This window comes from Eublepharis macularius, chromosome 1 (genome assembly GCF_028583425.1).
Source record: "Eublepharis macularius isolate TG4126 chromosome 1, MPM_Emac_v1.0, whole genome shotgun sequence".
NCBI classification, from domain to species: Eukaryota; Metazoa; Chordata; class Lepidosauria; order Squamata; family Eublepharidae; genus Eublepharis; species Eublepharis macularius.
In genome coordinates, this window is record NC_072790.1 from 117337283 (window position 1) to 117354626 (window position 17344).

Below are 17344 nucleotides of genomic sequence, written 5' to 3' on the forward strand. Positions count from 1 at the left end.
ATCTAGCAATAGTAGTAAGTTCATATCCATCCCACATATACAATTTCTGGGCTAAATTTAAAAAAAAAAGATTTAGGGACTGTCATATTTTCAGTTATTAAAACTTGCAAATTCTTATTGTACTTTTTGTCATTTGCTACATAGATCTTGTGAGAGGGAAGACAGCAGGGTACAGCCTGATCTTGTCAGGCCGTGGAAGCTAAGCAGGGTCAGTACTTGGATGGGACACCACCAAGGAGAACTTTGCAGAGGAAGGCAATGGCAAACCAGCTCTGCTTCTCATTTGCCATGAAAACTCCTTGCTGGGGTTGCCATGAGTCAGTTGTGATTTGATGGCACTTTTACACACAAGCATAGATTTCTTACAATGTACAGCGTTTGTCTTCTACTTTAGACAGCCTAATCTAATATTCCAAATACTAAAAAATACTATCTCCAGAGAGACTTTTACTGGCTGAAACATTCGGGATGTTTTATGACCCAGTTTTCATGATAGATTTTTGAACTGTTAGGAGTGATACTTGCATGTCATGTGTTCTGTACATTTCTTCATGCTGCAATTCTGAAAGTTGCCATATACCTGAAGATTTTATGTTGCCCTTGCATGATTTCCAAGTATGCATGTCATCTTGTCAGTACAAGTATATAGATACAGGTGTCCAGGCTTCTAAGTGTCATCTTACCTTCTCTGTGTTTTCTTACCACTGTTATTAAGTACATGTCCCCCAAATGCTGCAGTGTTATTTGCATGATGGAATACTGCTCCAAATCAGCCACATACCGCACAAACAATTGACATAGAAAAACGAAGGAACACTCAAATCTATACCAAAGGAATTGATCTTGAGATCAATATGCCATGCAAAATCTATGCCACATAGGGCCAGGATATAGAATAGAATCATAGAGATGGAAGGGGCCATACCCTTCGAGTCCAACCCCCTGCCCAGTGCAGGATCAGCCTAAAGCATCTCTGACAAATATTCATCCAGCCTCTTCTTGAAAACTGTCAGATATGCTGATACATGCAATACACAACATGATTACCAAATGTTAACACCAGGCTAGAACTGCATCTTTTTGGAAAACAACCCAAGCACATGAATGAAGCTGAATTAATCAACTACAAAAGGAAGGTTGGGTATATAATGCTGTCTCACATAATCCCTTGAAAAATGCAAGGATTGTTAGCCTTTCATACTTCAAAATGAGGCCTTAATGCCAATTGTAGGTGGAGTATATCTCATTCTGTGGCAACAAGAATGAGTATGGGTTCCACAGGAAAGTGATCTTGAACAAATTGCTGGAAATGTATACCCTGTCCCCAGTTCCTTGTTTTAAAAAATGGGGAGTGTAATGATTTCAAGTAAATGTGTGCATGTGTCTTTAAAAGATTGGTGTGAGATAGGAGAAGAGTGGGGGTGAAAGAGAGGGATGAGTGAGTGATATGATTGGCTCATGACTGAGAGTGTGGGCAGTTTAGACTGTGAGTGCAAAGAGAAAAGTTTCAGTCAGAAGAAAGCAGGCTAGCTGTGTGCTGCCTGAGTATATTGAAGTATTTATGAGAGAAATATAACCTGTGTGGAACCTGAACTGAGCATGTTTGTGAAGGAACACCGTCAGGGAAAGAGAGGCCAGCTGTGTGCTGCCTGAGCAGGTTTAATATTTCTGTGAATAGGAGTTAGAGAGAGGCTGGCTGTGTGCTGCCTGAGGAGTTTTAAGCATTTCTGTGAGAGAAATATTGAGTTAGAGAAAAAAGCTGAGTGTGAAGCCTTAGAAGAGATCTGTGTGAATGAGTTTATAGGAAGTAACTTTAAGAACCGAGAACTACGTTTATGAAACCAAAACAATCGTTTATTTTGTTTTTGTTATATCCCAGAGTAGCTGTCATTGCTTTATCCCATTCCTATCCTCAGGGCCACATAGAACCATGAAGGAGCCGGACACTTAGGCACGTTTCTAAAGGGAAACCTTAAATAAAATATCGTGGAATATAATATTCCTGGTGGCAGCAAACTACCCAGAGGGTGTTAAGGGAAAGATTAAAGGAAAAATCTACCCAAGAGAAAGAAGGGGTCATAACAGGGAGTTATTTAAAACTTACAACCACTGCAAAATTTCAAATGAAATCCATGAAATATAGCTGCTTGTTCTTTTGGCAAGGAATGCCCCACATGTAAATTGTGCTTGAAAGTGCTTGGATAGTGATAGTGATGTATGTAAAGATATATATTTCCCTGTCTTTCAAAGAAGAGGCATATGCGTCAAGAATCTAGGAGTATCTCTAGAGTTCATGAGACTTCCAAGACATGAAAAGTACAATAATTGTTTACAAATCTCCAGACATCAATGCCACACCAATGTGGTGTAGTGGTTAGAGTGCTGAATCCTCACTCTTATTACATTAGCAGTGGTAGGAAAACAGAGAGAAGGTAGGATGACAGTTAGCAGCCTGGACACCTATATCTAAATATTTGTACTGGCAAGATGACAACCATACTTGGAAATCATGCAATCGCTGGGTGACCTTGGGCCAGTCACAGACTCTCAGCCCAACCTACCTCAAATGGTTGTTGTGAGGATAAAATGGTCAAGAAGAGAACAACGTAAGCTGCCTGGGTCCCCACAGGGGAGAATGGTGGGGTTATAACTGAACTAACTAAATACAAATGCTGGTATGTGCCTGTGTGTCTAAAGTATGAAAAGTATCCGATGGACACTACTTTTCTGGAGACTATTCTGATCATGGGTTTTATTTATAAAAATACTTACACAGAAACCAAGATTATGCTCAGATCACCTAGTTTATTATACTTCTACAATTTAAAAATAAGATCAGCCATTATTGGATAAACTACATCTACACAAATAAGTTTTTAAATAAAATTAGGATAAGAATAAATTTCTGGATGCAGCATTATGTACTTTTTCCAAAACAGACGGAAACAAGATTCTTGGAAAGTGTGTTTGTATAAAACCCAAAATATTTTAGCCCAATTGAAGTTATTTATGAAAACGTGTGCAGCAAATAAGCAGCTCCAAAAAAATTGTAAACAAAGTTTAAGGCCAGAAGTAAGCTTTTTTTCATGATGAGTCACTATCCTTTAATACATTATTCTGATCAACTTTTCAGAAAATGTCCACTTGAGGGGATAAGGTTTCAGATTGGGAATATACAGGAACTTGTGCAATGAAGAAGTGCAACTTGCATATTTCCCTGTTGGCATATTGTTTTGCAGCAACAACAGCTCCCCAAATGCTTGCAGAACTCCCAATATTGTCTTCCATCTTCTCAAAATTGTAATTGCCTTTGCTCCTTCAACAGATACAAGATTTTTCAAACAAGGGTATTTGGGCAGATGATTTCATTTGGTTGAATTGCCGAAAATCCTGGCACCACTATCATTCTTTGATCTAGACAAACCCAAAAACATTAAGTGAAAACATTAGACAATGAATACAATTACAGCATGAGTTTGTATGTCAACATTTCAAATGAAAATCTGAATCCAAAGCTTCTGAACAGTGAAGTACCATATACAGGCACAATCCTGAAACTTTCTAAAAGGTACAAAGGCCACAGCTTTAGAAGCAGCGCATCTGCTTTGCATCAAAAAGGTCCCAGGATAAATCCCTGGCTTCTCACTTAAAAGATCTTAGATAGCAGCAGGCCTGAAACCCTGCATTGTGGCAGCCCGACAAAGTAGTTTACATTGAACTAAAAGGACCAGTGGTCTGACTTGGTACAAGGCAGCATCCGACATTCTTAAGGAATATACTTAAGAATATATTTAGGAATATATTAAAGGTAATATTTTAGTTCAAGCTTCAGTCTGGTATTAGTAACTGGAAATCATGTAAGAACAACTCAATATAAATCAGCACATGGACTGCAATTCAGTTACTCATGTTAGCTATGTACTTTGTCACACTAGCACGCTTAAGCACAGAACTGCAAACAAAGCCCTTTGGAAATGACCTAGTCACTTCCTCCATTAGCTCAGATGAAAGTAACATGTGGCAAAAATAAGATCTTAAAGTGCAGAAACCAACTCTTCATTATTTTCACTCAAGAAGACAACTATTATGCAGTTCTACCAGAGAAAAAACTGTACTGCTAAAGAGCTACATATATTATATTACCTAATGTATCTAGTGTGAAGATATAGTGGGATAATAAGTGCTTATACTCAGCAGTCTGTTGTAAAGTAAAAACATCATTTTAGCATTCTCTTCACTGCCCTTTTAAATAGTTCAGACAGGTATCTATTGTGTACACACACACACACACACACAGTGCCATCAGTTAAGGAACTTAACACAGGGCCATTTTCTGCAAGAAACTGGCAATCTTGACAGCATTAGTGCACAATGAATTGAAGATAGGGCTGACCAAACCTCTTCTACACTTTCAAGGCACTATCAAAGCATGAGCAGTGCTACCCAAGCAGTCTCCATCAAAGAATCATGAAACACCACAGGAAAATTTAAGTCCCTTCAAACCAGATATCAAGCATGGTTTGCAGGACGAGCTCAACCCATAGTTTACCAGTCAGATGTAACAGCAAAATTAGCATTTGTTGCAAAACAGAAACTAATTAAACTTATGGCATGAGAGAGGAGTGGCAGTACATGACCCCAGAACTCCTCCAGGCTCATTGTACACAGAACAATCCAATTTTACTTCTGTACAGAACCAATGTGACCCATTTACAGAACAGTTTACAAGGCCGATCTTGGCTAACGATAAGAAAATGGCTCAACTTTCTAAGGTTATAATTTTAAAAGTTTAACAAAATGACTTTACATGAAGTAATTAAAGTGTCTTCACAGGGTAAATCATAGCATTCTCAAGACTCCAAATATACAAGTAATCTGTCTTTTAAAAACAGTTATTGGAACCTCACTGATTTTATAATTACCATTTATAAAATAATTAATAAATTATACTACACCTCTGTGACAACTCCTGCTGCTATGGTAGATCCACTGTAGCGTAACATAAATCTTCCAAGTTCTTTAAAGTCTTTATAAAGTTCCAAAGCAATAGGTCTTTGTGTCTGCAATTCTATTAAAGCATTCTGTCCTTTAGCTAGACACCTAAAAAGAAAAAATATAACTTTCCCTTCAGACGTATTACTGTGAAAAAGTGTATGTTGCTGATCTCTAAAGCTGAAGCCAAACCTGAACCTAATTCAATTTCCAGCTCAAATTCAGAGAAATTATGGCATTTCATTTCTAAAGCAACAAAATTTCCAGAAAACTGAAATCTCTTAACAGACATACATTTTGCATGAATGTAATTAGATTTAGTTTGGGGTGCTCTTTTCTATTTCTCACTTTCCAGGTACTTCTGCTAGGAACAGAAATCCATTCAAGTGGTGTTAGCAACTTATTTGTGCATGTCATAAAATAATCTGGTACATAAAAACAGAAAAGACAAAAGGACTATTAAATCCAAGCTCCAACAAATACCATTTGGATGTTTATGCCGTAAGTAAAGAACAAACACAGCCCAGTTAGGCACTTGTTTAGCAAATGTTTTCCAGCTTGAACAATATCTAAGCTGTATGTTACAGAGGAGGAAAGCACCTTCTTCCCCCCAAACCTTGGGCAGTGGAGCCTTTCCAGCCTTCAGTACAGCAGCCAGTCAATATCAGATCATGAACAAAATTCATTCCCTAAGACTGCCCATATCTCAGCCCTAATTGAAGCAGTCCCTGATCCCTGCAAGATGAGAGGAGCCTCTGATCTTAGGGAAGTGAACACTGTATGCTGCATCTGGAACAGATTTTTTTTTCTTTTTCAATGAATGCCATCATTATTCTCCATTTCCTCAAGTAAACTATTGCAAATTCTGCGTCCATTATCATTAAGCCCAGTTGCAAAAACAAAAAGTTATTGATTCCTAGAGATACAGATGGAAAAGCACTTATCATATTTCACCAAATTTCACTCTCTTTTGGAAATATGCTGTCCTTCCCTATTCTCTATTTCTTTAGTTCCAGGCCACTACAGAGAAGGGGAGAAGATCCTTGTTAACTTATTGACTGGTCACTCATGCCTCACTTCAAATATTTTTCATTTCTTTGTTGCAATCTTATATTTTGGCTACTTCTCTAAATAGAGTAAGAGCAGGGGTATGACCTGAGAACCAGGAAAAATGCAATGGTCCAATCTTTTGCATGTTTTCTCAGAAGTAAGTGTCTATGGGGCTTCCTCTCAAGCAAGTGTGTACAGGACTGCAGCTGTAAATGATCAAATTATATGACTGTAGACTGTTACCAGAACTGCTCTTTTATTATAATGGGGAATTAGCTGTAGCAGTCTGTAACTATTAATATTAAGCGAGGATCATAACCTATGTTTACGGAGGTCCCGATCCCAGACACTCTAGTGAAAAAGAGGCAGACAAGGAGTAAGGTCCAAACACGTGTATTGAGTGTAGCGTAAGCCTAGCTTGCACAATCATACAAAGAACATACAAGGTCTAAGAAACATAGAGTATGAAATACAGAGACGTTCGCATTAGCTGGTTCCCAACGATGATAGGGGGAATACTCACTTATCCTGAAGCGAAGCAGAGACACAACAGCGAGGTGGCCCAATGCCAGCACTGGGACCACAGACGGACAGCAAGGAAGTCTGGATAGGAATGGCCTGAGCACCGAGTGGTCTGAGAGACCAGCTTAAATACCCCAAAACGTACCCTGGGGCTGGTGCTGTACTTGGTGGTTCTCACAGATTAAAACAAAGGGTCTAATGGGCTACTGAATGGCTTAGATGGGCCACTTTGGTAATCAGATTGTGATAAGTGACACCTCAGGAAGAGAGGACAAAAGAGGGAGGGGGAAATCCAAGTGGGCTGAAAGGATGTTCCAGCGGACAGGGCTTGTCCTGATGTCATCAGCTTTGGAATGCGGAGGTTTCTTTGAGATGCATTCTTTAAGTGCTTGGGATGGTCGGCACTTAGTTCCTTCTCCGGGGCGGCTCCTAAGATATGCAGAGCGGGGCGAGGGGCTCTCGCTGCGGACGTGGTGTGCCCGCTTCGCCGAAATGGCTTCCCAAAGCAGTCTCTTCCCAGGGTCTTCTGGCTGCCTGAGAACATGGATGCCGGCTGGGCATAGCTGGGGCTGGATAGCAGGCTGCCCGGTAGCGAGGGCAAGCTCGGCGACCGGCCCGCGGGAGGCTCCAGGCGGGAACTGACCAGGGAGCGCCTAGCCAGGCTCGCTGGAGGTTTCCCCGGCTGGCGCCCGGCTGCTAGCAGAGGCTTGGGCCCATATGAGGCAGGCTTCCATGGAGGCAGGGGATCAACACTTTAAAACACAGTCCAGAACAGGGAACAGGCACGGTCCGTGGCAGATGGCAATGCAGGCACGGGGCACACTTGTAACACAGTCCAAACGCACACTAGGAAGTCCAGATACAGGTCAGGGCAGGGCTGCCCAGAAAGAGAGTCCTTTGTGCAGTTAACCAAACATGGAGTCAGTAAACTACACAGTCTATAGCAGCAGCAAGGGTAATCGACACGCAGGCAGGAAACTGACACGTGTATCAGAGCACACACGTGCAAAGCAATCTTTGATGTAGCAGTGAAACAGCAATGCAGGAAACTTTAACACAGTTCATAGCAGGCTTCGAAGCAGGGGAGGGGGCCTACTTGGCAACAATTCCCCCCCTCGGAGACCCCGTGACGTCAGGCGCGCGGGTCTCCGAACTTGACTTCAAAGGCGAGGTGGTCGGCAATGTCCGGTGGTCGAGCTTCGAGCGGAAAAGGAGTGGGAAGGGAAGGAGGGGGAGGCGTCACTCAAAAATTTAGTTTGGAGAACCACCTAACCGAATAAGTGCAATTTAGATCAGCCAATGGGCTGCAGGTCTCTGGGTTCACACCAGGGGGTGTGCTAAGTGCAATTGTCAGAATAAATAGTAATAATTCATAGCAATAGTAATTCATAGTAATAGGCAGTAATGATCAATTCATGCATATAAATAGCAATAATTCATAATTGTGTACATTGATTAATTCATGATTGAAGGTAATTCATACGGAATTCATGATGGGTTAAAAGCACTAAAAACCAGGGGCAATTAATATACATGGATCAATTCATAGGCATAAGATTTAAAAGCAAAGACAATTCATGGTTCAATTCATGAATGTAGGATTAAAAGCAATTCATACAAGGTAAAGTGAAATGTGCAAGCATGGCATAATTCATTGAGGGTAGGCTAATTCATAACTGGTTAAAATCATAAATACATATATGTGATTAAAAGCAATAGTTCATGAAGTCAAAAGCAGCAAGAATAAAAGCAAGTGCGTGGAAACAATTCATGAGGGGTAAGCGGCGGAAGGGCTCATGGGGGACAGAAAAATAAACTCTGCGATTAAAAACCAAATCAATATGGCTGGATTAAAATCAAATTCATAAAATGATAAATAGGCTAGAATTACCTCGGCGGAGGGAGTCATGTTAAAAAGGCAATTCCTAGGGTTAAAATCAAATTCATCGGGATAAAGTTCATGGGCGCACTTGCAGTAGATAGAGGGAGGGACTAGTTCGGGGCTAAATTCATGGGAGTTAAAATTCATAAAAGCAATGGAAAGAAATTCATAAGAAACGTAAAACAATAGAGCAGCAAAGATCACAGACGGCTCAGTCCGCAGTACAGCTGCTAGACTGGGTTGCATATTTACAGAAACAAGCAAACTTAGTTCATGTGTTCCAAAACACATTTCCACCCCCCCTTGCTGTCTGCGTCCATCCGCAGAGCAGGGTCGGCAGGCGGCGAGAAGGGTTTCAGGCACACAGTTCTAGTCCTCATGGAGGTAGTGCCGCTAGCAGTCGCTCGTAGGCGGGCCGTGGGCTGGGAGGCAGAGTAATAGGTCCCCCCCTAGTCCACAAGAGGGCCTCGGAGCGGTGTCCGGCAGCAGAGCATCCATGGGGCCGGTGCAGGATTCATACACATAATAAACATAATCATAGTTCATGACAACGCAAGCAAATAAACAAGGGTTAAAGGAGGGCGCCAAGAATAACCATTAGGGCAAGAGGAGGTCTGGATTGTAATGATCCAATCGATAAGACAGCTGGAGTTGCTGGAGCTGTCGGCGGCTCCAACAGCCCAAATAAAGTAGTGAGGCACATAACAAAACTTGGAAGGCCAAAATAACAACGATCGGGTGCAAAGCCAAATTGTAAATTCCAGTGGCAGTGGGGCTCCAGCCAAAGAGGGTCTCCCACCACGAATGCTCGCCGGTGGTCTTAATCCGCTGGGCAAGATCCAAAATCTCCTTTCCGTTGTGGGACACAACCAAAGCAGTAGTGTCCCCGTCCCTCTGGATGCTCTGGAGGGTGCGGTGGAGCTGGGGGTGGGTCAGGAGCTCGTGGATTAGCTCCAGACCGATGCCAAGGGAGACTGGCTTCACATACTGATAGATGGAGGGTGCCACCAGGATCTCTTCTTGGGTCCAGACCGGTACCGTGTAGGTGAAGTCGCAGGCTGCCACCGAAGACAGGTTGCAAAAGCAGCGATTGACTCCCGGGATCACGGGCTTCAGCTGGAACGCATTCAGGACCACAAAGTCGCAGGCCGTTCGCACGCAGGCACATCCTTTCCCAAGGTAGACCACAGCGGAGCTGTTCTCCCGGACGATCTCAAAGGAGCACTCGTTGAGGGCGTCGACTTGCGGGGCTACACAGGGGTGATGAGGTGCAAAGGCTTGGTCTTGGCAAATGAAGCCGGTCTGGTCTCGATGCTGGCACCCTTGGAGGCTGACGAGCTGCCATCCGGTCGGGGTGAAGCGGGCCCAATGGTCAGGGTGGCGGGCGTAGAGGACTTCGGTGTCGCTGACTTGGAGTCCCAGAGGCACAACTGGATACACATGGAATGACTCGTGCGCACTGGCCGTTAATAAAAATAACTTAAGCTCCTGGGTGGTCGGTGAGAATGAGGAATTTACGAGAGACCACCAGGATTCAAACTCCAGTTCTATGGGTGACAATTTGGGCATAATCAATCTTTTAATTTCCAGGGGCAAATGCCCGTCCGTGGCTTGCCGAATTAGCCCCATGGCCACAGCCTGATTTAATTGTTGGGCTTGCATACATGCCATGGCTATTGACACGTTGCGTTCAAAAGACTGCGTTCCTTTGAGCAGCAGAGAAAAATCTCTTTCAATTTGACTCTCCCAGTTAACTAAAATGGAGCTGATCTCGTGTTGCCCATTCGAAATGGAATTTAGGGACTGCACCACCGGTTTACCTAAGTCGGAGATGCTAGTCGTGACATGGGCAAACTTATTAGCGAGAGTCTCTATGTTGACCGAATCCATGATTGCTAAGCCTCCGGCTGCAGGAGCAGTCCAGTCGGCAATGCTTCGTCTGGCACGCGAGAGAGAAGGAGAGGGATCGATCCACAGTTGTAGCCATGCATTCCAACCCTTGCTACCGGCCTCCAGATAGGGAGCGCACTGCGGCAGCCTCTGGGTTACATTTAGCTCAGCTAAGTCTATGCGTATCTCTTTTAACGACATTTGCGGGCGGACTAGAACTCTCTCTCGAATGTCAGTTTTCAAAACATGGGAGCCCACTATATGCGTGCCGCCTTGGCTTAATTGTTCATTGCTAGCAATCAAAGGGTCAATTTGGATGGTGTGGGTCTCCTGGGTCCGGATCAGCAAGGAATAATTGCCTGGTTCATGAGTCAAATTTACAAAGAGCAGCCCAAGCCGGTGAAATTTCTCTACTAGGGGCTTGGTTTGGCATTCGGGCGTCTGTTGAACCAGTATCCAATCGGGTGGGCCATGTTTGGCTAGGTCTTCCTCCTTTACAATCCAGGTCAGGTTCTCCCAGCGTTCTATAGCAAAGGAGAGAACTGCGCCTGAAGGGGGCGTGATAGTGACTGATGCAGATTCAGTGGTAGTGGTGTCTAGTAGGATGGTCATTCTAAAGGGGTCTCCTGCCTTCCATACTGCGGCCGACACTAAAATAACTTCACAGTATGGTCCGAAAGCCTCAGTGACAAATGGCGAGGTTTCGAAATTGGCAGGGGTGGTATATTTGTCTACCACCGGGACTGCGGTGGGGGCTGGCCTGATACGGGGAAGAAACATACATGGAATCGGAGCAAGTGGTGACACTGTGTCAGTAGGTGAATAGCACACTAGCTCTTGGGACATGGTTTTAACTCCTACACATAAAATAACAAGCTCTGGGGGTCAGATCCACTGCTCTTCACAACTGCGGAAGTTAGTGCGATCCGTGGGGGTGGTCATATTGCTCTGCTGTACAACCCTGCAGACCATCATCTCATTCCCTGATAGTGTATTGATACATCTCCAGTGGGGGTAGGGCATTAATTTGGACGGGCGCCCCTCTATTAGGGTGCCTGCCAGCACGAGCAAACACAGAGTAGCCAGGTGCCTCATCTCCTGGCCTTCCTTTCCTTTTGTGGTGAAAATATCCTGGGGAGACCTGCGGATATAAGTACAGGTTCCCTGAGTTTCTTGCAGCGAAATAAATGAAGTAAAGGAGGAAGAAGAAAAAGGGAGAGCGTTTTTCTGCCAGCACTGTCTATTAGGCGGGGTTCGAACGAGAAGTCCCGGAGCACTAAGCGAGCCTTCCAGCTTGTTGCTCTGGGGAACTCCTGTGCGGGGGCTTCTTTCTAAAGCATGTATATTTCAGAGGGTAACATCTTTGCGTCGGGCACGGGTCGGCTGTGCGTTAGGCGGGATTATGCAAACTCGCCCCGGGGGTCCCTGGGTGCCTAGGCTATGTGGCCTTCAGGTGCCCCTTGCTCGGTGGCGGGCTATTTTTATTTTGCGGGCTGAGAGCTATCGGTCCGGCTCGGCCTGGCCTTGCCGCTTTAAAAGGAAGAAAAACCTAGAGAGCGGTTTCCATTAACTATAAGGGTTGCTGCAGACGGGGGCCCTCGCTTTAATTTTCAAAAATAGGCCTTCGTCATATATTTGCAGGACAACCAACCCGTGGAGGGACTCCCTCGGGAGGCCCCGTTTTCAGGTATAAAAAAAAAGGAAGGTACACCGGGCAAAAAGAAAAATACACTGAGCAAGAAAAATATAAGGAGCAAGAAGCATACGGGTGTGGGGTACTTTCGGGTTGCCCTCACCTGGAAGGCCTGGCATGGCTTCATTAAAACTTCAATATGTCTCCCCCCCTTCTTTTCCCTTATACGGTACGGGCAAGGGAAAAGATTACGTGGGGCGGGCGGCTGCTAGCGGAAAGGGCCGAAGTGGAGCCGAGGGCGCTCGGCGGCGTTTATCGAAAAGTGGCGGAGGCGGCCGAGATCTGCCGGCGCCACTGGGTCTGGGTTATTCGGGGGTCATCTTGGCGCAGGGGATCCTGGCTATGTAAATGAGGCACGCTGCCCCTTGTGCGTGGTGAACGCACCCCAATAACACATTCCAGAGGGCACATATTTACAAAATACTGGCGGGTCTTTTACCTTTGCACTAAAGCGTACTAGATGGTGGCGCCGTATAGCAACTCACCATGACGGATATGAACATTAGTAAAAGAGAGATGTTGGGCTATCTGGGGGCCCTTTTCCAGGGGAGGCACGGCCCTCAAAGCCAAAGCCGACCATCATGCGAAAGCGTGGGTCTGGCAGGTGAGACCCCGAATCTACGTAGATGCGGGATCTTCACCAGCACGGCGGGTGAAATGTTTTCAAATACAGAGATCACCTTTATTGGTGCGTCTCCAATATTGGAAATGCATTCACTCTTGGGCTAAAGCCTCTCCAAACACTTTCACACACAGCAAATCTCTTTTGCCTGTGCAATTTTTTTCCGAACATGCGGCTTACAATCCAATTAAGAATCACTCTCGGTGGTGGTCCTATTTGGCTTTGGTTGCCGTGTCTTCCCCAAGGGTCCCAACTGTGGGGCCCGCCTAACGAAGTTAAAGAATAGAACTGGAAAAACTTTCGACATTCACACCTATATCTACATATTCTACTGTTTCTCTTATACTAAGGCTAAAAAGGTCTGGTCTAAGGGGACACAGGGTATCTCTGGCCCAGGGTGAAGGGATATCTGGCGAATCACTGGGCAGAGGGGGGCTGGGCTGGTGGCGGCTCCCCCAGGGTCATACACAGGAGGGGCAGATTGCAGCGGCTTCCCTTTCCATTCTTTTAACTGAGAGGCGTGAAAGTATTTTAACCAAGTGCCTCCTGTCTTTCTCTGGATAGCTACCTGATAGACGGCTGGGGAGACTCTTTTCGTGATGGGGACTGGGCCCTGCCATTTGGCTGCTAGTGAATGCGCCTTTTGCGAGAACTTTCTATACAGAACGAGCTGTCCTTCCTCCCACTGCCTGGGGTTCCTGACCCATCCTAATTTGCGGTCCATATCTTTCTGAGCGGTGCCCAACTTCTGGGCCACTTGCATGTGGACGGCGTGTATGGATGAGAGCAGATCCTGGACCCAGGCGTCATTAATCACTACGGGCTGCATATCAGAAGGGAGCTGCGTATCTAGCCAGAAGGCTTCCGGGAGCTGCATTCTTCGCCCTGTCATTACCATATGGGGGGTGAGCCCGTGAACTGCGGTGGTGCCTCTGATGGCCATTAGGATTATGGGGAGTTTTTCATCCCAGTCTCTCCCGGAGGAGCGAACCATTTTGCGGAGAGCCTCCTTGAGGGTCCGGTTGGTTCTTTCTATGGCGCCCGAGGCTTGAGGGTGGCCGGCTATGTGGAAGCGCTGCTGGATGCCTAGCGCCTTGCACAGCTCCTGGGTGACTTCTCCGATGAAGTGTGAGCCTAAATCAGAGTCCATGACTCTCACGATGCCCCATCTTGAAAAGACATTGTTGAACAATAGTTTGGCTGTGGTGGCTGCATTGTTGCGCTTGCACGGAAACGCTTCGACCCATTTGCTAAAGGGGTCTATGACAGTGAGACAGTAGCGATTGCCGCGAGGAGTGGGGGGAAGGGGGCCGATAAAGTCAATCTGTATGCGAGCCCAGGGTCCGTTAATTCTCTGATGCTGGAGGGGGGCTCTAGGTCCGGTGGGGTCTGCATTGACCATAGCGCAGGACAGACAGTTGTCCACCCATTGCGCTACTTCGGTGCGCATGCCAGGCCACCATCCAACCTCTTTTACCCTTTCCAGAGTCAGGTCCTTGCCTCGGTGTCCCTGCTCGTGGACAAACTGAATCAGGTCGGCCCTGACTTCCAGTGGCACTACCCAGTGGCGTTCGCCGGCTGCATCTACTGCCCAAACTATGCCTTCCTCTTCTCGGATCATTAGTCTTCCTGTCTGATCTCTCCCTGCGGTTAGGAGGTCAGTTATTTCTGGGTCAGATAGCTGTAGTTGCGCTAGGTCTAGTGTTCCCGTAGTGCCCTGAGCCTGGCTGCGGGCTTGTGCTCGAGTGGTGACAGGGTGTAAGGGGCAATCGGTAGCTGGTTCCAGTAGGGGAGCATTCTCAGTGGCGGCTGCCTTGGCTGCGAGGTCTGCCTGGTCATTCCAATAAGCGGTCTCTGAGTTTGTCTTCTGGTGTCCCTTGACATGGGTAACCTGCGTTGGGCCTGAGCGGGACTGAAGGAGTGCTGCTACTTGCTGCCATAGCTGTAGGTGGGCTACGGGTTTCCCATCGCTAGCTCTCCACCCCTGATTCTGCCATACCGGGAGCCAGACCGTGGCGGCTTTGGCCGTCCAATCCGAGTCTGTGTAAATGGCCAGCGGGCTTTCTGGGGGCTCAAACTCAAGCACTGCCAGAAGCGCTTGCACCTCAGCCGCTTGGCTGGAATGGGGGCGGGCTGGACCTTTGAGAGTATGGGCGTCGCTCACTCGCACGGCGCCGTAGCCTGTCCGGGGGGAGCCTCCAACGTGGAAGGAGGAGCCGTCACAGAACCAGCATGTGAAGCCGTTCTGTCGGGCTTCCTCTAGCGGGACTCCCCAAGTGACTGGCCAAACAACCTGCGGTGGCGGGTCCAGGGGGCACTCGTGCTCGGTTCCAGTTACTAACAGGCCATAGGGGGCGGGTGGCTCAGTGGTCTCCTTTTTAAATTCCACTCCGCGGTTGACTAGGGCCAGGGTCCACTGCGCTATGCGGGCGTTTGAGACTTGTCCGTCTTGTATTTTTCCCGACAGGATATATTTGAGAGGCGTGTGAGTGGTTTGAACTATTGTACGTGAACCTCCTATGATAAATTCCCAATGGGTCAGACTCCAAACTAGAGCAAGGCAAGTCTTTTCGCATGGGCTGAACTTGGTCTCTACTGCGGTTAGGTTGCGAGAGGCATAGGCTACTACTCTAGCGGTTCCCGCTTGCTGCTGGGTGAGCGTGGCTCCTATGCTCTTGTCTGATACTGCTAACTGAATAAAGAATGGCTGGGTGACATCTGGATGGGCTAGGGCCGGGGCTGCGGCCAGACTGCGCTTTAGCTCGGCTAAGGCTGTCTGTTGCTCCGGTCCCCACTCCCAGGGAGTGTTCTTCTTGAGGAGGGCGTAAAGGGGGCGAGCTTTGTCTGCAAAGGACTCGATGAAGTCTCGGGAAAAGTTAAAGGTTCCTAGAAGGGCTCTGAGGGAGGGGACATCGGTGGGTGCAGGCAGCTTGGAAATGACCTCCATTCGCTGGGCATCCGGGGTGCGACCCTCGGGTCCCAGGGTCAGACCCAGGTACTTGACGCTGGTCTGAACCAATTGGGCCTTTTCCCTGCTTGCCTTGAACCCAGTCTCGCGGAGGAGTTCCAGGACTTCCCTGGTGATTTGGCGGGCTAATTCTTCCGTGGGGGCGTGGACTAAAATGTCATCCACGTAGCTCAGTACATGGGGCCTCGAGGAGGGTTGGAGGCGTTCCCACATCTGAACTACATGGGCATGACAAATACTGGGGCTGGAGTGGAATCCCTGGGGTGTCCGTTTGAATGCGTATTGCTGGCCGCGGAAAGTGAACGCGAACTTGTACCAGCAAGACTCATGCAACCGGATGGAGTGGAAAGCGTTGGCCAGGTCTATGACCGAGTAGAACCGGGACCCAGCGGCAATGGCCGTTAGGATCTCATTGTTCTTGGCCACAACCGGGGCAACTGGAGGGGTGGTGGCATTCAGGGCACGGAAGTCGACCGTCATTCTCCAGGTCACTCCATCTGCTTTTAGAACTGGCCACAATGGGGCGTTGCAGATGGACTGCATCGGGAGTATGACGTCCCACTCAAGGAGTCCTTCTATAGTTTTGGCTATCCCTGCCTCAGCTTCCGCTGGGTACTTGTACTGTCGTTGGGGAGGGGGGTCCTTTCCTTCAATCAGGACGCAGGCGCCCTTCACTATCCCACACTCGGCCTTGTCTGTCACCCATACTTCGGGAAAGTCCTGAACCCAGGGGTCTCCTGTGATGGGGGCGAGAGGGAGGGGGGCCTTAAGGGCTGCACATCGATGGACTGCATTGACGAAGTCTGGGCCTCCTGGGATGCGCCACAGGAGCCCATTTGCTGGGTCAATGGTCAGTCCCTCGGCACGGAAAAATGGCATGCCCAAAAGTCCATCATCTTCTCCCCGGTTTGCGCATGCCGAAATCCGGGTGGCCAGGTTCCCAACGGAGAGGGGGATATCCTGCCAGACCTGGGATTCCTGCATGCCGCCTCCAAAACCGGCGAGTTGCATGGTTGTGGGGGTCTGGGTGCCTTTCGTGACTAAGGTGGGCCGGAGTATGTTAAGTGAAGCTCCGGTATCTATGAGGAGAGTGGCAGGCTTCTTCTTTTCCCCGGGAGTCCCGATCCCTGCCTTTACTGTCGGTCTCCCCCATGTGTCCGGCTTTAGTTTGGCAACTATGCCCACGGAGGGAGACTGGGACTCGGGGCAACCCTATTCTGATCCTGCACACTGGTCGGTGGAAGCGGCGCTTCCTCTAAAGGGGTTGTTGGGGCTCGGTCGTTCCCGGACCGCAGCTATCGGGGGACTCGAGAAGGGAGGGTCTGGCGGTAAAGGGGGCGCTGACGGAGGTACTGGGGGCTGTTGCTGGTCCTCCCACTCCATGATCGCCTTCATTAGAACGGACGTGGGCTTCCCATCGAATAGCTCCATGTTCGCTCCAATGTTTTTGAGGCGCATCCATAGTTCCCAACGGAGGGAGTCCCTGGACTGGGGCGTGCTGCCGCGGTCCCGGTAGCCCTCGTGGTCGCCCTGCGATGCTCCCCAAGCGTTAGACTGATCTGGAGGCGGGTAGACCTGATGATTGTACGGGTGTGATGCTCGAGAGTGAGAAGGGGCTAGGGGCGCCTCCTGTAATCGGGGCTCGTGGGGTCCCTGCTGGGAGGAGGAACTGTAACTCGGGGTGGGCGCAAAGGAAACTCCCGGGCGGTAGTCCCTTGGTCCTCT

At 47.7% G+C, this 17344-nt stretch overlaps 1 protein-coding gene across 1 annotated transcript in view; it reads right to left on the reverse strand.

Annotated features, from left to right (window-relative positions):
• Nucleotides 1-2785: 2785 nt before the first annotated feature.
• HBS1L (HBS1 like translational GTPase) overlaps nt 2786-17344 on the reverse strand; it is a 119463-nt gene continuing 104904 nt past the window's right edge. Inside the window, exons 17-18 of the mRNA XM_054974826.1 lie at nt 4956-5100; nt 2786-3414 (exon numbers count right to left, since the gene is read on the reverse strand). Coding sequence (XP_054830801.1) covers nt 3403-3414; nt 4956-5100 — 157 coding nt within the window. The 3' untranslated portion in view covers nt 2786-3402. The remainder of the gene's footprint in view (nt 3415-4955; nt 5101-17344) is intronic.